The sequence below is a fragment of the Salvia miltiorrhiza genome, chromosome 8 (assembly GCF_028751815.1).
Source record: "Salvia miltiorrhiza cultivar Shanhuang (shh) chromosome 8, IMPLAD_Smil_shh, whole genome shotgun sequence".
Taxonomy (NCBI): Eukaryota; Viridiplantae; Streptophyta; class Magnoliopsida; order Lamiales; family Lamiaceae; genus Salvia; species Salvia miltiorrhiza.
In genome coordinates, this window is record NC_080394.1 from 20584252 (window position 1) to 20609108 (window position 24857).

The 24857-nt window shown below is 38.2% G+C and overlaps 2 protein-coding genes across 11 annotated transcripts; one reads left to right on the forward strand and one right to left on the reverse strand.

Annotated features, from left to right (window-relative positions):
• On the forward strand, nt 1-8502 carry LOC131001772 (uncharacterized). 10 transcript variants are annotated; one of them, XM_057928346.1, is made up of 14 exons: nt 1-436; nt 889-963; nt 1310-3823; nt 3907-4000; nt 4109-4923; nt 5002-5056; nt 5916-6477; nt 6574-6666; nt 6747-6817; nt 6947-7160; nt 7265-7341; nt 7517-7593; nt 7749-7873; nt 8261-8502. In XM_057928346.1, exons 3-5 carry the CDS (start codon nt 1320-1322, stop codon nt 4913-4915), a joined length of 3405 nt encoding a protein of 1134 aa, XP_057784329.1. In that variant the 5' UTR covers nt 1-436; nt 889-963; nt 1310-1319; the 3' UTR covers nt 4916-4923; nt 5002-5056; nt 5916-6477; nt 6574-6666; nt 6747-6817; nt 6947-7160; nt 7265-7341; nt 7517-7593; nt 7749-7873; nt 8261-8502. The 10 variants fall into 10 exon arrangements, 9 of the variants coding, with proteins under 9 accessions (XP_057784329.1, XP_057784333.1, XP_057784328.1 ...); XM_057928350.1 differs by having other exon boundaries at nt 6584-6666; XM_057928345.1 differs by having other exon boundaries at nt 6747-7160.
• Nucleotides 8503-11890: 3388 nt separating this feature from the next.
• On the reverse strand, nt 11891-17175 carry LOC130998178 (uncharacterized). Its single transcript, XM_057923610.1, has 2 exons — nt 13174-17175; nt 11891-13027 (listed from the first exon to the last, which is right to left on the reverse strand). The coding sequence occupies exons 1-2, from the start codon at nt 17173-17175 to the stop codon at nt 11891-11893; spliced, it is 5139 nt and encodes a 1712-aa protein (XP_057779593.1).
• Between the last annotated feature and the right edge of the window lie 7682 nt (nt 17176-24857).

Sequence of the window (24857 nt, forward strand, 5' to 3'; positions counted from 1 at the left end):
AACAGTATATATATATTACGAATAGTAAATAATGTTAATAATCTATATATCCTTAATTCAAATACCATCCTTTTCTTTTTATTAGGAAATAAGTTGGTTGTTCTAAAAAGATTTGTTTTAGATTCTTTTGACTATTTCATGTATATCTCCTGATTTTGTTAGCCAAATCTACAATGTAATCTCTATATATATTTGAATTATTGAGCTGAGTGGTCATGTCTCTTCTCCTTCTACTGTAGTAAATTCATGTGATTAATCTAATCTGCACACATTCAGCGTCACAGCCGCTCTCCTCTCTCGTGACCGTCTTCTCCGGCTCGTCCAGCTCCAGTCCGGACGGCAGACCGTCTTCTCCAGTCGGTGGCGCCGACAGCCCCGCCACTGTGAGCACGAGCGTCCCCCTTCCAGGTGTCCACCCGGCGGCGTGGCAACACAAGTTAGTTGCTGCGAATTATTAGTAGTTTTTGTGCTGCGAATATATAAATGTTCAATACATTAATTTGTTGCTCTTGGTAGTTAGTTGCTGCGAATTTATGTCTTGCGAATTTTTTAGTCAAATATACCAGTTAGAGATATTAATTTATATTAAGTATTCTATAAAAATAGTGTTTGATATTCAATTAGTTTAATTTACTTGGAGATATAACAATTGACTCCATTTATTGTATTTGTAGGGTATTTTTCTTGATTTTAACACTAAATTATTTTATATTACTTCTAATTAAAATTATTTAATACTCGTCATCAACCCTTTAAATTACAAGGCAATGTGAGACAAAGAAGAAGAAATTCATCTGTATATAAAATTTTCATGTAAATTACTTTTCCATTTTTTATTTCTCCTCATGTTTTAACCGATTTAAGTTGGTGAAATTAATGTTGTTACAGGTTTCATTTAAGATAGGTGATTTGAAGTAGAAGTTATTTTTATTGGTGGATTAAAAGAAGGAGCTTTGCAGCTGAGTAAGTCTTTCAACACCTTAATTTAGTGTTTTCTTATTTACGTTATAAAATTTCATTAGTGTTTCTTATTTCCTAGCAAATGTCGAATTTTATTTCCTGTTTTCATTATCTTTTGCGTATGACGTGTTAATTTATGATCTATTATTTGAGTTGATTAATTTAATTTGACGTGCTAATATATGATAAATTATTTTCGATAATTTGTCTATTTATGCACTTTTTAGTCAAATTCTGTAAGTTGCAAAAATTAATCTACAGTGATCTTATTTGGTTATGTAATTTTTTTTAATTCTGATTTGTTTCACATTGCATCTTTTTTTTTTTTTTATTCATATTTTTATTCTAGATAACTTGAGATGGATCATCAATGGGTAAAGAATAGGAATCGAATTTCTTCAGAGTATATTGATGGAATAAAGGAGTTCATGCATGTTGCTAGACAAAGTTTGAATTTAGATGGATTAACCTTGTGCCCTTGCAACAACTGTTTGAATACAAGATTGCAAAGTATGGAAGACATTAAACTTCACTTGATTGATGTGGGAATTGATACTTCATACACACGATGGGTCTACCATGGTGAGGAAAAAACAGATGAGGATTTTGATGGGGTTTTTGCTAATGACGATGTTGGTTTAGAAGCAGGATTACATGATGCAGTCGGTAATCAATTTTTTGATATTGGGCCGACGGACGATTTAATCGAAAACCAACAACCAAATCATGAGAATAATGCTCGTTATGAGAAGTTATTTGAAGCTGTGCATAATCCTCTATATGAGGGATGTGGCGAGTCTGCGTTGACTTTTGTTGTGAAGCTAATGAATATTAAAGTGTTGAACAAGTGGAGTGATAAATCATTCGAGATGCTACTGAAATTATTGCACGAGGTATTGCCCCAAGATAATAATTGCCCCGATAGTTATTATAACACTAGGAAATTGCTTTGTGAAGTCGGATTAGGATACGATACTATTGACGTTTGTCTATATGATTGTGCCATCTTTTATGGAGAATACGAAAATGCTACAGTGTGTCCAGTTTGTAAAAGCGGTCGATACATACGTCATAAGATTCCACATAAAAGGTTGCGATACTTTCCTATCACGCCTCGTCTAAAGAGACTTTATGCTTCAAGGCACACGGCTAGAAATATGCGTTGGCATAAAGAAGTTCGTAAAGAAGAGCCCGGTGTCTTACGTCATCCTGCTGATGGGAAGGCATGGAAAAATTTTGATGAGTTATATCCTGATTTTGCTTCCGATTCAAGGAATGTAAGAATGGGCCTAGCTTCAGACGGGTTTAATCCGTTTAGCAATATGTCAACATCACATAGTATTTGGCCGGTTATTTTGATGCCTTATAATATGCCTCCATGGTGTACAATGCATAAGAGCAACTATCTCTTGACATTATTAATTCCGGGGCCAAAGTCTCTTGGCAAAGACTTTGATATTTTTATAAGGCCGCTCGTGGATGAACTTAAAGCTTTGTGGCAAACTGGGGTTCAGACCTATGATGAATATTCTAAATCACAATTCACACTTCGTGCAGCCGTTATATGGACAATAAGTGACTTTCCAGCATATGCTTACTTATCTGGATGGAGCACGATGGGAAAATTAGCATGTCCAATATGTCTAGAGGACACTCGTTATAGAAGAATTCGTGGGAAACAATGTTATGCAGGTCACCGATCTTTTTTAGATGAGACACACACATGGCGAAGAAGCACAGAATATGACGGAAAAGCCGAAAGAAGAAGACCACCTCGTAAATTTTCCGGTGAGGATATTTTGTTACAATTAGACGGGTTACCTGCATTGACTCCTGGTAAAGCACCAAATAATGAAGACAGGAAGCGCAAACGAGGTGTGGATGAGTTGAATTGGACTAAAAAAAGTATCATGTTTGAACTGCCATATTGGTCGAAGTTGTTAATGCGTCACAACCTTGATGTCATGCACATAGAAAAGAATGTTTGCGACAATATCATTGGGACCTTGTTAAACGATCCTTATAAATCTAAGGATACGCCAAATGCACGCTTAGACTTGCAGGATCTCAACATTCGGAAGGAATTATGGCTGAGGAAGAGAAATGAAAAATTTGTTAAACCTCACGCAAATTACACGTTGAGTAAAGTAGAGTGTGTGAAGTTTTGTGATTTTATTAAGTCTATTCGTCTACCAGATGGGTATGCATCAAACATTAGTCGATGCGTGATGAGTTCCAACACACTTGGGGGAATGAAAACTCATGATTGCCATGTGTTGCTCCAAAAAATACTACCGGCAGCCATTCTTCCGTTCTTAGAAAAGAAAATACGCGTCGCGCTTATTGAGGTATCTCAGTTCTTTCAAAAGTTATGTGCTAAGACATTATACGTTAGTGAGCTTGAGGATATGAAGAATGGGATTGTTATCTTATTGTGTAAACTTGAAAAGATATTTCCGCCGGCATTTTTCACTATTATGGTCCATTTATGTGTCCATTTACCGGAGCAAGCATTGTTAGGAGGACCGGTCAACATGAGATGGATGTTTGGGATTGAACGTCGTATGGGTACATATAAAGGATATGTTCGTAATTTTGCACGCCCTGATGGATCTATCTCTGAAGCATATATTGTTGATGAGGCGATTACATTTCTGTCTCGTTATTTACTTAATACTGAGACAAGATTTACTCGTTTAGAACGAAATTGGGATATATCTATTGCAAAATACTCAATGGAGATATTTAACAACCAAATTCGCACATTGGGAGCACCTACTTTTGAACTTTTGAAGGATTATCGCAATACAGCGCACTGGTATATTCTAAATAACTGCGGAGATACAGTCGACATTTTCATAAAGTGAGTACTATATATTACACTATTTTTTTGAATTTTTTGTAGGGGTATGAATTTCACTTCTTTTTTTTTTTTTTAATTTGCAGTGAGCATAAAGAAATTCTACGATCTAAGAATATACGAGAGGAAGATGTTGATGGAATTCAAAAAAATGAATTTCCTACTTGGTTCAAGGAAAAGGTAAATATATTAGCATGCAATATTTGATTAGCCTACGATATTTTACTAAGATTCAAATTCTTTATATTGATTATAATAAGTACTAATAAGTTCAATTTTTTTTTATAGATGTCTGTTCTTAGAGTTAATAATGATCCTAGAGCTACCGATGATTTGTATTCACTCTCACAATGGCCGGATGATCGCTACCGAAGTTGGTTTAGTTGCATTGTCAATGGTGTAAGATTTCGTTGCAAGATACGTGATGACAAGTTCAAGACACAATGTAGTGGAGTTAGTACATGGGGTGATGGAGGGGTTGATGATATCTCGCACTACGGTGTATTGATTGAAATCTTAGAGCTAGACTATATCAACCAAAGAAAAGTGTTCTTGTTCCGTTGCAAATGGTACAATTCTGATCCAATGGGGAAAAGAATGGTAGTTGATCACAACTTGACATCAATTGATGTGACATCTGAATGGTATAAAGATGAACCATTTATTTTGGCCACACAAGCTCAACAAGTATTTTATTTGCAAGACCTATCTCGAGGGAAGAATTGGATGGTTGTGCAAAAGGTAAACCACCGTAATATTTTTGATATTGTTGAACGTGAAGAAGGAGAAGAAGAGCCCATTACCAATGAAGTATTTCAAGAGGATGATTCAAGTGAATTGCCACATTTTCATCCAACAGAAGATGTAGTTGAAACAAGTTCATTGGTTAGAGAAGATATTGATCCAATCACGATTCCAGATGGATTGATGATTTCACTACATGTTGGAGATTACGATGACATTGGGGAGGATACGGATGAAAATAGTGGCGATGAAAGATTTATCGTCAATGATGAATCCATTTTAGAGTCTGATGTTAATGAAAACTCCAATGACTCAGATTTTCAAAGTGATGATGATATTGATAGTACATGAGTATACACGTAGGTAACCCAATGTTATAATATGAATTTTCGTGTTTGTTTTTGCTCTACTTATCTAAACTTATTATAATTGTACAGTTAATACGTGGCTGGTTGAAGGGGAGGACTCCGTGCACCTAGAAGACATGCCAGTGTACCTAATGCTATCTCACTTGTTTTACGTTCTGGTTAGACATTAAAAAAAAATAAAAAAATCTATACTATATTTAAAAGGCAACTTTCAATTTAAAATTAATTTCAAATCAATTTCTAAATTGAATGACAATTTTATAGTTATAATAAAATTGAAGGTTTATATTTAAATTATATTTTTCTTTTTACTCACTTTTCTTTAACTTCTTATTCGTTGTTTAAATTTTTTTTCCCAAAATTGTGAAAGACGATTAATTCTAAAATATTTAATATGCTTATAAAATTCAAGATTACGATAAGAGCTTTAATTTGATATATTTTGTATAAATAGTTTATTTAAAATGTAAAAAGTAAATTTTCTTAAATATTGAAATTTTAAATTAATAGTTTTATTAGAAATTGTATTTTTCTGGCTAAAATCCTAGGAATCAAAGTTAATTATGTAAAGTTCAAACTTAGAAAATAAACATAAACTTCATATCAAAATAAAGTTGATTTTAAAGTTTTGAGAAATCAAAATAAATAGATTGGTACTTGAAATAATCGAAGTAATCATAAGCATATATTATATTGTACTTAAATATAAACTTCTTGAAATAATAAAAGTAATCATAAGTATATAACGTAATTATTAATTAATAAATATAAAATTGCTGAAAATCCAAAACAAACATTAACCTACGGACAAAAAAAAGTATCTTATTTTACCATTATTATCTGCACCAAAAAATTAAATTTTACCGCCATTTAAAAACATCTCATTTTACCGCTATCTCCACAAAAAAATATCATTTCACCGCCATCCACAAGTGGGCGGTTACTTATTCTCAAAATGGCCAAATGTCTTTCCTCTCCAACAGGCAAGCTCGATTCGAATTATGGTAGGGGTTCTTTCGCTTTTGCTAGATCTAGAGAGATACTACAAGTTGTCCGTCCCAGATTCCATCGCCGCGGCCATCTGGTTCACCGGTGTAGCCTTCCCAACATCAAATTCCCCAAACTCATATTTAGATTTTTACCAAAACTTCACACAACCCTCAATTCAGCGATGGTAGCTGCGAGTGCAACCCCAATCAAGGGCGCCGGAGGCAGGCAAGGCGGCAAGAGGAAGAAATCATACCGAGATCCGTCAAGGTGACGCTCCAATTCCGGGTTGTGCGCTCCGCTCGTTTTCTGAAGAAGGGGCGCTACGCCCAGGCCCAGCGTATGGGCACCGGAGCGCCGCGCCCATCTATATGGCTTTTGTGCTCGAGTACCTTGCCGCTGAGGTGTTGGAATTGGCCGGAAACGCGGCGTGTTACAACAAGAAGAGTAGGATTGTGTTCATTCAAGGGTTTTGGGCTTCTTTTGGTTATGAAATTCTAGCATGTGCTTGCCTTTCCTGCTTTCGTCTATGGCGAAGAAGGTCTGATTTGGTATCAGGTATATGATCTTGATTCTGTGAGTGTGTAGTAAGATATTAAGATGGCTAGTCTTTTAGCCTATTTCTCTTAATGCTTATTGTATTGCCTCATCTAGGGGGTTCCAGGAGCTTATAGCGAGGCTGCTGCTTTAAAAGCATATCCAAAATGTGAGACTGTTCCATGTGACCACTTTGAGGCTGCATTCAAGGTTATGACATTTCCGTAAGAAGTTTTTTCTTTTGTTGGCGATTTTATTTTTATAACCTTTAGTTGATTTCTATTTCACAGGCAGTTGAGTTGTGGTTAGCAGACTAAGCACTACTTCCCATCGAGAATTAAGTTGGAGGGAGCATTCGTTGGTAACTATGACTTACTTCTTCGCCATAGGCTGCATTCAAGGGTTTTGGGCTTCTTTTTGTTTTTGTTTTTTTTTTTTCTTTTGCTTCTTTTCATGTCAAGAATTTTTTATGTATTATTTTTAATTGTAGGTTCTGGAATTTTGCTCCTGTTTTTTCTTTTCTATTCTTGCTTCTCTTTGCACGACCTCATCTTTGAATTGAAGAATTTTCAGTGGAGGCTACTGCTAAAATGGGTGGATCTTTTTTGTTTGCTTGAGAAATTGCTATAAATTGGGGGATAGACTTATAATTTGCTGGTGTTAGTTAACTAGTTCGTGATTTGAAAAATAATGAGTATGATTCGGTAAGCTCTTGACGTTGGAGGGTTCTGTAGAATGCTACTGAAAGTATGTTTTGTTATTTAACTGGATGGCATTGCAAAGCCTAAACTATCTGACATTCGTGCAGGTTATTGTGGGAGAAACAGTAATGCTGTAAACATGGGGAATAAGGGAAGCTGGTTTTCAGCAATCAAAAGGAAATGAGTAAGTAAATAACGAATTTCACATTCCTAATCTATTTTTTGGTTTTGTCCATTAACCACAGTTTTATTTTATTTTTTGCTGCTTTCTTCTTATATATGTTTGTTAGCATCAGAGTGTTACATATTAATCTCCCTCGACTTATTTTCTTTTCTGATCAAGTGTTGTGAAATTTCAGGTACATTGACAAGGCCGAAACACTATGCCAGAAGCGTGCAGTGGAAGCATTCCGGTTGGACCCTGCAAAATGGGGAGGTAATTCATTCTTTAAACAAATGGTTTGCATGATATACTGTGAAGGAATGTCATAACATGTGAGGATTGAATGTGAATTACTGTAATACATTTACATGAACCAGATTGGGATATTAGTGAAATTCATCTGAGCTGAGTCATCTTTTTCATCACAGTAAACGTGCAGCCTCTATCAGGATCTCCAGCAAACTTTCATGTTTACACTGCTTTACTTAAACCGCATGACAGAATTATGGCACTTGATCTTCCTCATGGAGGGCATCTTTCTCATGGTTACCAGGTGCTTCCTGATTTCTAAGTAATTCTATGCAGAACATTTATCTCGTTGGAGCTTGAAAACAGCAAATATTTATCTTGTTATAAAACTTCATATCTATAAGCTTTCACTTAAACACTTATTTTAGATCATCAAGAATAATGTGAGGAATTTTGCATTCTATTTTTACAGACTTATTTGTTGAATTTAAGAATACTATTACATACATACATACATACATACATACATACATACATACATAAAATTTGTTGTGATGAAACTGCATACATATAATAAAAGTTTATATTGAAATGTACGTTGCTTCTTGTAGCCCTTTCAACACTGATTGTTTTACATGATAATGTCTTAATTATTACTTGAATTTTTTGTATTCTTTACTTGATATTATAGGACTTGCTAACTGGTGGTACGGACCCCATTGTGAAATCGAGGATTGCAAAAAAGTTGCAGGGTAAAAGGTCGCAGATGCTCATCAACCCATGGAGCATAGGATGTAAACAATAGGACTTGTTTCCTTCTTTCATTTTCTTTCTTTTTAGGAAGACACTTCGAATTATATGTTTATCAATGTATCTATCATTGTATGCGATACATGAAAAGATTGTATTTCATAATTCATTATATTTGATTCATATAATGTATGATATGCTATTTTATATTTTTATAAAAATTGTGATAAAAAATATTGTTCACACATAATAACATTTATCCACATTTATTTTATATATTTAAAAAATAATAATATTTCTTCTAAAATTAATATTAAAAAATAATTACCTATACATAATTTATAAGATTTAGCTACACATATATGTGTCACAAAAGGTATGTGTAAAAATCACGTAATTTCCACGTCATCATTGCATTATTTCAAAAATATATTTTCCCACACAAAAAATAAATTATTCGTGACATATATATGTGTGGGTAAAGGCTTGATGAATTACCCACACATAAAATTTGCCACGTGTAAATGCCATGTCATTTCCACATCATCGCTGCAGTATATCATAAATATCTTTTCCCACACATAAAATGTATTATTCGTGACATATATATGTGTAGGTAAATGTTTGGTGATTTACCCACACATATACATATGTGTGGATAATACCCTTTCTTCACAAAGTTTTACCCACACATGTTGACATTTGACTTATGTGTGGGTAAAAAGAAACAGTGACACATAAATATACTTTTAGCCACACATCCATGTGTGGCTAAAACCCTTAATTTCTTGTAGTGTGCTCGGTGCTTGCCACCTTCCCCTTCGCTTTTGCTGCCCTCGCCGCAGCCTTTTCCGCCTTGTTCCCAATCGGCCGGGCAGACGAGATCTCCTCGCCCGACGCCGAGGTGGTGAAGGCACCCTCCTCTGTAGTCTTTGTCCTCTTGGAGGAATGAACGTCTCCCTCGAGGTACATCGACTTGAATTTGTGGTTGTGCCAGAGAATTTTCCACGCGTTTCAGTAGTTGAAGGAGGCCTTATTTGCGGTCCGATTTTTAAAGAGGATTTGGGCCTTGTCCCGGAGCATATCGTCAGAATGGCCGGATGGCCACCGGGTGCGCGTCTCCACCCAAATACTCTCCCAGAGCCACACATCTTGGGCCACTCGCGTCCAGTGCCCTTGAATCTGGCGGTGCTTGAGGGTTGACACGGGCGACAATCATCTTCCAATATTCGTGCCCCTTCTGATTTATCCCACGGATGGCGTCGTTTGTCTCCTCCATCCAAATTTGGACGATGAGGTCCGTCTCCTCCGGGGGGTAGGTGTGACAGACAGTCTTTCCTCCGTCATCCTCCTCTGCCACCGGCGCCTGCCTGTCATGCCGGATCTTGTGGGCGATTTCCTTCCTCCGGCTGCCTTTCTTCAGTTTGGCGGCACTATGGGCTGCCGAAGGCATCTCCTCGCCGGATGGAGGAGCATCCCCCAGTTACATCCCAACAAATCGGGATGATAGTCGTCGGATAGATCGAGGCACCAATTTAAGTCATAGTAATTTGGGTTGTGTGGATCCATGGAGGGTGTAGAGAGAGGAAGAAATAAAGAAGTGAGGAAGATGAAGAAGGTGAAGGAAGAAAGTGAGGAGGAAGAAGAAGAAACAGAGAAGATGAAAAAAAAAAGATCAAAAAATCACGAAAATCGAGACAGTCAAATTCAAAATTCGAATTTTCTATTTTTTTTTAATGACACGTGTAAAACACGCACTTATTTTGAACGGCCGATCGGGCTACACGTTAGAACGTGTAGCCCACGTGTAAGGGAGGGCTGCATCGCCTTACACGATGCGAGCCTTACACGAATAGGCCGCTATCGTGTAGGCGATGCGGATGCTCTTAGGCTTTGATTAGTAGAAAAGCAAACACATGTTCCCTTGATAAATGTTCTACTATTATTTTTGTCTTTTCTTGGACTTTGATGATATTATGTCGAATGCCATAGAAAGAACGAAGTTCTTTGGTGTGTTAATTTTGAAGAATTTTTGTGGCACCTGGTGCATAAGGGTTCGGTATGATAATTATTTATAATTGTATGTGGTTGTACAAAGTTTGATAATCCCACTGCCACTAATATTTAAAATTTTAATTTCTTCAATTTTTCTCATTCCGTATATAGAGCATATTTTTTCATTATAATTTGATTCGATTTGAATAAAATATGTAACACACGTCCTGAATGAAAGATAATAAAATAACCTTTAATTTGATAAATGATACTTCATCCGTCCCAATTCAATATGTCATGTTTTCTTATTTGAACGTCCTAATTCAATAAGCCACTTCTTAAAATGGAAATAATACAATAATAAACATACTCACACAACTCATTATTTACACCAAATGTCAATGTGGTACCCACAAAATTATATCTTCTTTCGCTTAAAAATTAATATCTTCATTTCTTTCTCCTACTTTTTTCACATATTTACCCTAAAAAGGCTACTTTCTCTCTTCTATTTTATTATAAATTATTTGTTTCTTAATATTTGTGCTCAAGTCTTGTGACCTATTGAATTGGGACAGATGAAGTATGATAATTTAATATTTTAATATACTTAATAATTTACGTTTTAACATAGTAAATAATTTGATATTTTAACATATAATAATTTATATTTTTAAGTAACATTATTTTCCTTGAAACTAAGAAATCTTATTATAAATATTTTTTATTTTTTTCTTGGTTTTAATATGTAGTTTTTAAAATTATGTATTTCTATTTATTTTATATATAAATTATTAATATGACATTACGTAATTATTATAGAATAATATCATAGTATTATATATTATAATTTATTTTAAGAAATTCTAGATCAATAATATATCTTTATTTGTTTTATTTTAACTATATCTATTACCGTGCATCGCGCGAAGGGTGGGGTTGTCCTAGTTTTCAATCTAGAAATGGATTTTAATATCTTTTTTTACAAAATACTATAATAATTTATAGTTCATTTTAATTACTTAAATATTATGTTTTTCATAAATCAATTTGTAAGAACAAAATCTATTCATAATATTAACAAGAATCCAACTATAATTTATTTTTTCAAAAAAAGAAAATAATTTTTTTTTATAGAAAACATAAATACAACCTTGTAAAATTTAGAAAGCTCATATATATATATATATATATATATATAAATTAAAGAAGCTAATATGATAACATTGGACATTTTGTTTGATAAATTTTGTTTTACAATAAAATGTATAAAATATATAAATCATAAAAGTTGATGAATTTTTTTGAAAGCATTAATACAGTATATTCCCTCCATGCACAAAATATAGTCATTTTTTATCTGTTTGAGACGTCCACACAAATTAGTCCCTTTTCTATTTCTGAAAATTTTTTATCACATGGTGAACCCCTTTTTCCATTCTCAATACAATTTATTATTAAAATAAAATTTCATTAAAAGAGAAGAAGAAAACCTAAACCCTTGAGAGCACAGGAAGCAAACTAAGGGCCGAGCCTCGTTAAAACCTCCAAAGAAAGGAGGAAAAAGAGTACTCGTCTAAAAGAAAGGACCATGGAAACGAACCTCAGAAAATGGGGAGTACTTCCAGAGCTCCGGCCTAACCATCGCCCTTAAGTAAACCCGGGATTTTCTGAGGCGAAAAGAACAGAACCAGAACTGAACCCAAGCAAAGAACTGCACAACCCTCAAAATAATCCTGAGAAAAGAACTACAGCTACTAAACGAGAGAAAAACAACTAAACTAGAAAAAAGAGCATAACTCGTCAAGAGCCAAAGATCGCTATTCATGACGACCCGAGGCCGATAACGCAGAAGGGTAATCGCGGAGCCCTCAACAAGTTCCGTCCTCGCAATACCCAGCTGGGATCGATCCCAAAAACTGAGAGCAGACCGGCGAGACACCCCATTACTCTTCCAATAGAACACCACAAAAAACTTCAACGGAATGCATATCATGTGTTTAATGAAATGACCATCCACTTGCATCCGCATCTTGTTGAAAAAACTCATGTTAAAGAAGCAGCAATAGATAAACTGCCATCTACCAACCATCCTCCTGAGCTGCATATCGATCCAACCTACATGACAGTTTAGAAGACCGAAAAAGAGATCATAGCGCTTCGATGACCAAAACTCGCTATCTCCGAAATCTCGAGGCCGATAATGAAAAATAAAAATCGCCGAGCTACCAACGAGGTCCGACCTCCCAAGCCCCAGCTTCGAGCGCACCCGAAAACTGAAAAAAGGCCGGGGAGACACCCCAAAAAACCTCCCTCTGCGCGCTGCAGTAATCTGCCACAACATGCAAATGAAGTGTTTGATGATATGCCAACAAGAGCAGCTCCCACTCCCCAGCGTCATGTAACAAACATCCCACCAAGAAGCAACAGCCCACCGACAGACGTCCTCCCTTCTCCAGCCGAACAGAGAGCAGATGGAACAAACAAGAAACCAGGCCATCGAGACCTTTAAAGAAATATCTTGAAAGAGAGCATAGCGCTTCAATGACAAAAACTCGCTATCTCCAACACCTCGAGGCCGATAAAGGAAAATCATTATCGCCGAGCTACCAATGAGGTCCGACCTCCCAAGCCCCAGCTTCGAGCGCACCCGAAAACTGAAAAAAGGCCGGAGAGACACCCCAAAAAACACCTCTCTGCGTTCCACAGAAGTCTGCCACAACATGCAAATAAAGTGTTTGAAGAAATGCCAACAAGAATAACTCCCCTTCTTGAAACCAACAACGAGAAAAAACCAGACCATCGAAACAATTAATGAGTCATCCTGAGATGACTGTGAGTGGACATATCAAGACGAACAGCGTCTTTAATCTCCTCAATGTCAGTCGGCCACCAACCTTCTTCCATAGTATTAGAAGTCATGATATCCGCTGCCCTATTACCTTCACGGTAAATATGAGTAATGTGGAGAGTAAAATTTTCCAACAAAGTCAAAATCCTTCTCCAAGAGGCTAAGAAACGCCAAGGGACATTCAAAGAGCGAGACGTAAGCAAACCAACAATATATGTGGAATCGGATTCCACCCAAAGAGAAAACCAAGTACGTTGGTGGGCAATTTGAATTGCCGTGATGACCGCCAATAACTCAGCTTCAAACGCAAAACCCAGACCACCTTTGACATGGAAGCAGCCTCTAACCAAGCTGCGACTATCCCGAAAAACTCCCCCAGCTGCAATCCTTCCCGGCGCACCCAAAGCCGATCCGTCAGTATTGACTTTAATCCATTGATGGGGAGGAGGCCACCAATAGACATTAATAAAATCCGGTGGCGGAGAAGCACGTCCCTTGATACCAATCTTCCGGAGAATTAACAAGTCCTCACAAGTGTTCTTCATCGAACCAAGTCTAAAATTCTGCTCCATCTCTCGAAAAGCCACTTTAACCGTATGAAGAATCCTTTTAGCTTCAGACTTACCATCTTCGAAAATGCAACAATTACGTTGCATCCAAATGGCCCAAATAATCGTGATTAAACCGGCTTTCCAATAGTTCGCGATTTGAGAACTGAACTTATAACCCCAAGCCGCCACAAGCATACTCATAATATCCGAATTATTAGTGTCATACCCGTGATGAAACCAATTCAGAAACTCTTGCCATATGGGACGGATTTTACTACAGCTCCAAAAAATGTGGTCCATGGTTTCTAAATCATCCAAGCATAGGGGACAATAGTTAGGCATAATGAAACCATGCCTAATAAGGTTATCAAAAGTTGGCAATCTCCCATGAATTAATCTCCAACATATCATGGATCTCCGCGTAGGAATATAGTTCTCCCATATCCATGTTCCCCAACGAACACTCGGGAAACGGGAGCAATGGTGCGCAAAGGCCAGAGCAGCAGTAACTTCCCCACGAAGCGAAGGCTTCCACAATCGCACATCTTGGCCTTCTCCTATCGGAAGCAGAAGAATATCGCAGACCACTTCCGGGAAGGCATCAACGAAATCACTTGTGAAGTGCCAAACACCCTCATAGAAGTAATCCGAAATAGGATAATTAAGAAAATCTTGAACATAGTGAGGGACACCACACTTTTGAGCAATGGAATAACCAACCCAGTCATCTTTCCAAAAATTTATGAACTCCCCAGTTCCCACATAACAGTAAGAGTCGTGAACGAGAGGCTCCACTTCAGCCCGTAGCCCAAGCCAAACGGAAGAAGGAGCAGTAACCGTTTTCACCTGCCCAAAATTTTTAAAATATCTTTGCTTCATAATATCTAAGCCAAATTTATCACCGCATATGATGCTCCACGCACGTTTCATAAGAAAGCTTTTGTTCATGAGCGTGAAAGATCGGACCCCTAGACCCCCTTCTTCCTTGATAGCACAAACTCTTTCCCAAGCCACCAGACAAGAAGCCCGCTTTTCCGTATTACCGGTCCAGATGAAGTTACGACATTTAGCATCAAGTACCTTCAAGAGCGAACGAGGCCAATGGTAAATCATCATAGAGTGAGTAAGCGAACTTTGGATGACCGATTTGACCAAACAAACTCTCCCAGCCATCGAAAGATGTCTTCCACGCCAACGAGCAAATTTGTTACTAATCCGATCATGTATGGGTCGGAGATAGGAAGCACGAGTTCTACCAACGAAAAGAGGAACTCCAAGGTAATTGAAAGGCAGCGATCCAACAGAGAAATCAATGATACGTCCAATGGACCTTTTAAGAGCTGTAGGAACTTTCTCCGCGAAATAGAGATGCGATTTTTCAGAGCTGTAAAGTTGGCCAGAAATGGAGCCATAGTACGTGAGGATATTCTTTATAGTTTGAGCATTCTGCTCGGAAGCTTTACAGAAGACCAGGATGTCGTCAGCATAGAAGAGATGCGTGGGGAAAGGACGAGCCCTGCACATAGTCATCGGAGTGAAATGACCCGAGGCGACACAATTCTTGAAGAGTGCACTAAGAACGTCTTCGGCAATGCCAAACAGAATAGGAGACAATGGGTCCCCTTGTCGAACTCCCCTCGAGCAAGCGAAGTAACCATGCAGACGACTATTATAGAGAATGGAGAGTCTGGCCGAGTGTAGAATGATGCGAATCCAATTAATGAACTTATCATCATAACCGCCGACCTTAAGGCAAGCAAGAAGAAAATCCCATCTCAAAGTATCGAAGGCCTTCTTAATATCGATTTTGCACGCCATGTTAATTCCTTTACCGAAACGCTTCATACAGTTCACGCCTTCAGAACCGATCATGATGCAATCATGGATCGACCTACCACTGATGAAGCCAAATTGATTATCACTGATATACCTAGAAGCAACGATGCTGAGACGATTGGCCAGAATCTTTGAAATAATTTTGAAGAAAAAATTAGACAAGACAATGGGTCTGAGATCGGCGACCGAGTGAACCACCTCTTTCTTAGGCAGGAGTACCATGACACTCGAGTTGCAACCAACCGGGAGATAAGACTTTTCAAAGAAGGTCTCCACAGCCAGCCAAATATCGAATTTAATAATATCCCAACAAGTCTGAAAGAATTTCCCAGAGAAACCATCCGGACCAGGCGAGCTGCTAGCGTCCATCCCAAAAACAGCGGCTTTAATCTCATCTTCATCAGGAGTTCTAGTAAGCATAGCGTTATGATGCTCATCCACCACTTCATCAATAATAGCTTCGATATTGGTGATATCCAGCTCCTCCTGACTATCCTCTTCAAAAAGCTTGGTGAAGTAATTGATAATATGATTCTCAATCGTTTCTTGTTCATAAACCACCTCATCATCGATAGAAAGATGAGATATCATGTGCGGTTTCTTCTTGTACCTGAGCATCGTGTGGAAAAAAGCCGTGTTGCGGTCCCCATCATTAAGCCACGATATTCTACTCTTTTGTTGAAGAAGACTGTTCTTCCTAGTGAGAGCCTTGTTGATATTAGCTTGAAGAGTCACTTCAGCGTCAAACAACTCCTCAGTGTAACCCGAGTTAGCAATCTGCGATTGAATCTCCAGAAGTTTGGTCTGAGAATCAGCGACCATAGTGTCAACGTTCCCGAAATCTGTACGATTCCAAGACTTAAGAACACCCCGCAAACGTTTAAGTTTGAACATAACTCTGTAAATCGGGCAACGACAAGAGACCTCCTCCATCCAAGAAATCCGCACCGTCTCCTGAAAGTTCTCATGAAAGGTCCACATATGGAGGAATTTAAAAAAACGCTGACCCATTTGAAGAGCATTGCAGCAGCGTAACACGATGGGCGAGTGATCAGAAGTTAAACGTGGAAGAATTTGAGTATACACTGAGCTCCAGTAATCCGCAAAATCCGTGGAAATTAAAGCTCTATCCAAAGTGGACTCGACATGTGAAGGCATGAACCTCCGACCAGACCAAGTAAATTTCAGACCCACCGCAGGAGGTTCAATGAAACTAGAAGCAGCAATGAAATCACAGAAATCCCGACAAGAAGTGGCATTCGGCATACAGTCACTGCTTCTCTCGTGAGCTCCCTTAACAGCATTAAAGTCCCCGATAAAGACCGTCGCCTCGTCAGAATAACTAAGGAGATCAATCCATAATTGCCGTCTCAAAGCATAAGAATTCGAACCATGAATCACAGCCACACGAAACTTATAACGACTCCAGATACAATCAATAATTGCCACCTGTTCAGAAGAAAAAATGGTGTTAGCAGCAACATCCGGATGACGAAGCACCCAAATGTTCGGACGTTTGTTCTCTCTCTTATTCTGGTGGCAAGGTATGAGGTTTAGAGAACGCCAATACCCAGTCGGGACTTTATTAATCTTGATTTTAGGCTCCAAAATGCCCACAACCATAGGGGAAAAAGAATGACAGTGTTCTTTTAGAATGAGCTTAGATTCGTCCGAGAGACCCCGGGCGTTCCAAGTAAGAATATTCATTAAAGAAGTTATTGACGTGTGGCCGGAGTCTCCTCCGATTCCACTTCAGCGGCCCAGCTTCTTGCTGCAATGCTGCTCATTGAGCGAGCACCTGGAGTATTATTGTTCTCCAACGTATAAGCCCGCGGTTGTTGCCCTGCTTCAATAGCCGCATTCATACGCTTATGTATATAAACCTCTGAAGAAGAACTAGGCCTCTGTTCCGACTTACGCGCTGCCTGTTCATTTTTCCTTAGTCTACCTTTGATGCTATCATCCTGAACAACTTTCTTTTGTTCAGATTTCGGCGGCCTTCCACGTTTTTTCTGTTGCTGTTCCTTCTCCTTAGGATGTTCTGAAACAGTAGAATCCACAACTCTTGCGACTTTCATCTTATGCTCCAAAAGTTGCACAGAAGATGACCCCATCGGTGTTGCGATAGCCTCAGCTGTTTTCTGTTCGCCCATATTTCCTTGCACAGAAGCCATTGGAGTTGTGACAATGTCCGCAGCCGGCGACTCCCCCATCTGGTCTTTGTCTTTTCCCTTCGAAGAACCGTCTTCCGTCTTCTTAGGCTGCTGCTCTGACCCTTGCTCCTTATTTGGCATCGAAGGAACTTGTTTCACCCCCGTTCTGTCATGATTTGGTTGCTGAGAGCTTTCCTCAAACACCACTTCCGCTTCTTCATCAGTGTGTTCTTCCTCCTTCTCCTGGCTATGATCCGAATGCTCCTGATCATCCAAAGCCTCGTCCTCCGAATCATCTCCTCCATCCGTTTCATACTCCGCATCAACCAGTCCCGACTTATTATCAACTAGTAATTTCTCCAATAAATCCGGGCCATATATGTCATCTTGATCCTGTTGATCGCTACCTCCTGAGGATAAACAATCAAAAGCGTTCTTATTCTGGCCATCAATAATTTCTTTGGCTTTCCACTGATTGTCTTTATTAACTTGTTGTTGCTTAGCCTTCTTATTCTCCTTATCAGTATTCCTGACAATATCTTTATCGCCCTGCTCCTTAGTTTCTCCTTTCTTGCATTTAGATGTAGAATGGCCCGTAATCTTGCATCGGGAACAGAATAGCGGCAGCTGCTCATAACTAAACTCCACGTAAAAGGACCCTTCATCACAGTTGACCAGAAGAGTCTCAGGGAGAGGTAAAGCCAGATCGACTTCTATTAAAATTCTAGCAAAATGGCCAAATTCCCCATGAGCAGAAGCAGCGTCCAATTTTAACGGAAGGCCGATATGCCGTGCGATTCCCGTGATAATCTCCGGATACCAGCATTCTACAGGAAGATAATAGATTCTGACCCACACATAGCAAAGAGATGAAATTTCCCTATAAGGATCAAACATCTTGACCCATTCACGTATCCGAATAGTACCTGTTGTAAGGTCCCAAATCATCTATTTTTTCACCTTGAGTTTGTCATCTTCGCACGAGAATTTTAGCGTGAAGTATCCCTTTCCCATGGGAATAAGGCTCCAAGACTTTTGGACGTTCCAAGTATTCTGTAACTCTTGCTTGAGCACCAAGTTTGGCTTCGGCTTATCTCCCTTGCGCAAAAGAAGCCGTCCAATGAGGGCGTGTTGAAACTCCGAGACCTGCTTCTGATATATCGCCGAAGGGATGTTAAAAGCAACCTCATTCCCTTGCTGTTCTGGCTTCAGAGAGAAAAAAGTATGCGCTGGAATATCAGGTTTACGTGCCGGACGCGGGCCCATAACAGCAGCATACGTAGGTTTCAGCGTCGTCGTAGCCTTGTCGTTCCTGGGGTTTTCATTCGTGGAAGAAGATCCGGCGATAACAGTCTCCTCCACCATCGTAGGAAACTTTGAAGTAGGGTTGGCAGCTTTAGGGTTTTCCAAAACCCTAGTGTTCTCCTTCTCCGTATTGGAGATTTGCATTCGTGGAATTGGAGGATCGAAATTGGTAGAAATCTTCGGTTGCCTGGGAGAAGCAGTGCTGGACGAAGTTGTTAATAATATTTTTTTAAGTGATATCTCTTCTCCACTCACAATGCACTCACCTATTTTTTAAGTGATATCTCTTCTCCACTCACAATGCACTCACCTATTTTTATTAAAATTAATGTCGTCCTTTTTTAGGACTATTTTTTATGGAGAGATGAATATTCGTTTGTGTTGAAGAATGTGCTTGGTGAGGATCGAAACTTAGAACTATTTGTTAATACATAGAATTTTCACCGGCTAGATGTCTCCAAAATTAAGGACCAATAATAATTTATATGAGATCTTTAGATACAATAATAATTTAAGAACTATAAATAATATTGCAAAAAAAAAAATAGAAAATGTAAAGAACTATTGGAAGGATATTTTAATTTTCAAAATGTATTTATAAGATAAATATCTCATAATACTAGTATTTTTTGTTCTCGAACAATAATTTCCTTGTAATTTGAGAGCAAAAAATATTTTAAAATGTATTTTGTTATCTCAAACCATATTCGATTATACTAGATAAATTTCATCTAATTTTATTTTTAATTACTAACCATATTCAATTGTAATAAAGAAAAATCGCACGTCTTCTTTTGGGAAAGGTGTTTGTGGCCTTACAAAGACAAATCAGTCGGCATTTGGGATTTATTGTGGGTAATATGCCGTTTATTTATATGGAAGTTCCTTTGCAACTCTCTATGGTAGGTCGCGCGTGTGTGGTTAATCGGTGATTCAAAGCTCAGTTGTGTATTTGTTGATGGTCTTTAAATGATCTAAATTTTTTATACAAGAATTAGATCGGAAGTGCTGTAACTTCACATAGACTAGTAATATCTGCAAAAAGTTGTATGGTTAATCCACTTTTGAGATTACTCGATCGGAATTCAAAGAGTTTTTATTGATTTATCCACTTTAGGAATCAAGCCGATAACCGTGTTATTTCAGCTCACAGTCTCTGCTCCTTTATTCAGCACCCTCAATACTTGCTTTGTCACGTAGTCATCCATCATCGGCCAGAACCTCTGAAAAAATTGGGCATTGAAACCATCCGGCCCGGGGACTTTCGTCGGATGCATATCAAACAGAGCCCGTCTGATCACTTCGCCCTCATCAAACTCACAATCTACTTCCAACACTCTTTCCTCAATCAGAGATGCTACATCTTGGATATATTTATATAGTGTGGTTCTAGTGAGAACCACTAAAAATCTTGGGTTTGATTTCCTAAAAAATATAATTAAATTTAAACTTTTATAAATATGGATTAATTCGACCCGATCCGGGACCCCAAAGATACGGTCAACTGCATGTAAGTTGACGTCTTTTAATTTTCACCCTAATTTTTATGGGTACAGCCAAAGCTTCTCGACTGGTAAATTGGAGTGGAGAAGAAACACTACAAAAAAACGGCGATTTACCGGCAAGATTTACCGGCGGCAGCTCCACCGCTGGCGATTACCGGCGACTTTTCGACGGCGGAGCTGCCGACCCGTAGATTTTGAATATATGGCGTTAATACCGGCGGCGATTATGCCGCCGGTAAAAATTAAGGCCGCCGATAAATACCAATTAATTTTTTTTTTAATTTAGAAATAGCGGCGGCAATTTACCGCCGGTGATTAGCGGCGGCAAGGTTGCCGCCGGTAAAAGGAGATACGGGTCGGGCTTTAGCGGCAGCAATGGGCCGCCACTAATTTTTAAGCCCAAATTCGCATGAAGCAGAACACCCCCCCCCCTCCAGCCCCCATGCCCTGCTGCTGCCGCTGCCGCCCGCTCCCTGCCGCCTGCCGCTAGCTGCTGTCGCCGTCGCCGGTCGCCGCCGTCGCCTCCGTCAAGGTAAGCCCCTCCTTTCCTTCTCTCTCTCTCTCTCACCCTCTCTTCATCTTTCTCCTCCTAATTTCAGGCCAATCCTGCCGCGTCACCGCTCCTACCACCGCACGGTTCCGCCGTCGACTCCCGCGGTACACTCTCGTTTTTAATAGATTTTTATTTATTTGTTTATTTATTTATTATTTATTTGTTTATTTATTTATTATTTATTTGTTTGATTAAAATTAACTTAACTCTAATTAATTTATAGGATGTTTAAAGTATGATTAATTGAAATTAATTTGTTAATTAGATTAATTTTAAATTGATTTAACTATAATTACTTTATAGGATGTTTAAAGTATGATTAATTGAAATTAGTTTGTTAATTAGATTAATTTTAAATTGATTTACTATTATTTTGTTAAATTAATTTTAAATTGATTTATTGTTTTGGATTAAATTTGTTAATTAGATTAATTTTAAATTGATTTACTGTTTCGGATGAAATGATATGTTATTATATATTGTGGGATAGATTTAATCAATTTCTTAAGGATCTTCTCCCTTTGGGATAGAAATTGATTATTTCTTAAGGATCTTCTCCCAACAAATGATTGTGTTTGATTTTATTACCTTTTTTTTTATTATTGTTTTATATGTTATTTTATTATTGCTTTGACATTGGGGGCCGGGTAGACCTAGTATAGGTTTAGTAAATTAGGACCACTATGGTCACTATAGTTGCTGGTAGAGTCGAGCACTTGGTAGTTAGGATAGTGGGGTTATGCTGTCGAAATTTTCTTAGATTCAAGTAATTTATTGTATTTGATTTATTTTTATTTTCAATTAGAATTTGCAAGAATGAGTGATAATCGATCGTGGATGTACGCGAGATACAATGATCGTGCTGCATTTGAAACGGGACTTGAGAGTTTCCTCGAGTTTGCGATAAATCAAACAGCGTATACAGATGGAATTGGTAACATTAGGTGCCCGTGTAGGAAGTGTAAGAATAAAGTCTTTGCATCTGTACCTACAGTCAGAGAACATGTTACTAGGCGTGGATTTATCCACAATTACACGAACTGGTGTTATCGAGGGGAAGCACCAGTGTATATGCCAGCAGAACATACTATAATGGATGAGGATGATGGGTCATACAGTAATTACCAAAGGATGGTGCATGATCATGCTGGACCTAGTAATTATCAAGATCCTCCAAATCTTGAGGAGCCGCCTAATCCTGACGCTCAACAAATTTATGACATGTTGAACGTAGCCGATAGTCCTCTATACCCTTCCTGTGACACTTACTCACAGTTATCCTGGATGACACAGATGATGAGCATAAAGGTTGAAAATCACATATCAGAGAGATGTTTTAATCAGATATCTGAGATGGTTCAAAAGGCTTTACCGAAGGATAACAACTGCCCTGACAGCTTTTACAGTACGAAGAGAAATCTGCGCGGGTTGGGTTTGCCAGTAGAGAAGATTGATTGTTGCGTTAATAACTGCATGTTGTATTGGGGGGACGACAGTGAGCTAGAGAGTTGTAATTTTTGTGGTGCATCACGATATAAGGAGAACTTGCGTGCATCTGGAAGCCGCCGAAAGAAACGTGTGGCCGCCAAACAGATGCACTACTTTCCTTTGACGCCCCGACTGCAAAGGTTGTTTGCATCTGCGGCAACAGCCGAAAATATGCGATGACATGCGACTTCAATAGAAGATGGGATCATGCGCCACCCAGCAGACTCTCCGGCATGGAAACACTTGAATTCAGTATATCCTGGATTCGCCGAGGAGATAAGAAATGTGAGATTAGGCCTCTCTACAGATGGTTTGCCCCATTTGCACAATCAGGGCGTCAATATTCTTCTTGGCCGGTTATTGTCACACCGTATAACTTGCCTCCGTGGTTGTGCATGAAAGAACAATTCATGTTCCACACTGTCCTCGTGCCTGTGCCATCTAACCCAAAGATGAAGACCGAGGCAGGGGAGATGATGGAGACACCGCTGGGCATGTCCGACACCTTTTGGACGGGACTCAAGGCATACTGGGATCAAGATGAGGTTAAGGCCGTTTCTAGGCGCGCACGTGAGAACCGATACTCTGAGCCCGATGGAGTTGGTACAAGGATCAGTCGGCACGTTGGAGGGTCTCAGTCGAGTCGTATTCTGCAGCAGAGTTTGGTTAGTAATTATCGATTAAGTATTTATCTAATAAATATAAATATTAATATATATATATATATATATAATATTAAGTAATAAATACTTAATATTATATATATATATATATTATATTACCTTATATATTATATTATAAATATATATATATATAAATATATATTAAGTATTTATCTAATAAATATATATATATATATATATATATATATATATTACCTTATTTATCTTATATAAATGCATGAACAGCTCGTGGATGGTGAAGTCCCCCCAACTGCATCTAACTACAGCACTTTCCTCCGCCTACACATGTACGCAGATGGAACTTTTGTGTCAGAAAAGGATGCCAACCTTGATGTAAATGTTTAAGTTTGAACAAATATTAGTAATACATATTTATTTTATAATAATTGTGTATTGTTATGTATGAATTAGGCGGAGATTCATCGTGTTGCTGCTGAGACAGGACGAGAGGACCGACTCGATGAGGTCTACTTAGAGCTCGTCCGTCCCGGTAGGTCACGACTGTACGGCACTGGAAGTGCCGGTGTTAGCCAGTTTAGTAGGGGGTCTACTAACAGTACAGGCTCTTCCCAGATGTCTCAGCGGATGTATGAGACTCGGATCTCCACACTGGAGGAGCGTCTCCAAAGGGCTGAGGAGGATAGGGCGGCCCAAGAAGCAGCACGTGAGGCCGAACGAGCCGCACGTGAGGCCGAACGAGCAGCACGTGAGGCCCTTGAGCAGCGGATGAGTCAGTTCGAGGAGATACTGAGGCGGTCGGGTCAGCTACCTTGAGCATCACTTCTATGTATCTATATCATGTTGAACTTTTTTTTTTTTATTTATGTTATGTTTCTGAACAAACACAATTACACTTGAACTTTGTTTAACATTTGTGTTTTGTTGAACAATTTAATTGTTTTATGTTTTCAAATCGTCCTATTTATTGTGAGTGAATTCAAGGTATGCAAATGAATTCAAAATACATTATAATTACAAAATGAAAATACTTATACTCTATAACGTAGATTGATAAAAAAAAATTAATAACATATTGATTAATAAATAGATATATTGTTTCGACATAAAAATAAGGACATATATGCAAATGAATTCAAAAATACATTAAAACTATCAAATTAAAATACTTATGATTAATAAACTATATTGATAAAAAAAAATTAAAAAATAAATTAAAAAATAAATTAAAAAATAAATTTTTATTTGCCATAAAAATACGGGCGGCACGAGACTGGTCCGTAATTAACAACATTACTTGGATATTATCTCCTCATATTCAAATGTTATGAATATATGATATATATTGTATATTGAAATAGTCTTTAAATGATTTAATAGGTAATAGATATATCAATTATATGAGTGTTCTCTACTGGGGACAATTCAAAATGAACTTCAAGGTTAAGCGTGCTTGACTTAGAGCACAACTAAGATGGGTGACCCACTGAGAAGTTCGCCTAAGGTTTGAAATATTGTATAAATACGAAAATATTAGTGGAGATAAATAAATAAAATAAATAATTATATAATTACCGGCGGCACGGGCCCGCCGGTAATCTCCCAACATCGACGACCATCGGTGTGGTGGTGGTGATCAGCGGCGGCGAGAACCGCCGGT

Coding starts and splice junctions, on each gene's coding strand:
- LOC131001772 (XM_057928342.1), top strand. CDS start 1,320: ATGGATCATCAATGGGTAAAGAATAGGAATCGAATTTCTTCAGAGTAT. Junction 3,824..3,906: donor ACAGTCGACATTTTCATAAA/GTGAGTACTATA, acceptor TTTAATTTGCAG/TGAGCATAAAGAAATTCTAC. Junction 4,001..4,108: donor CTACTTGGTTCAAGGAAAAG/GTAAATATATTA, acceptor TTTTTTTTATAG/ATGTCTGTTCTTAGAGTTAA.
- LOC130998178 (XM_057923610.1), bottom strand. CDS start 17,175: ATGGTTGTGGGCATTTTGGAGCCTAAAATCAAGATTAATAAAGTCCCG. Junction 13,028..13,173: donor TTGAGGAGATTAAAGACGCT/GTTCGTCTTGAT, acceptor ATGTTGTGGCAG/ACTTCTGTGGAACGCAGAGA.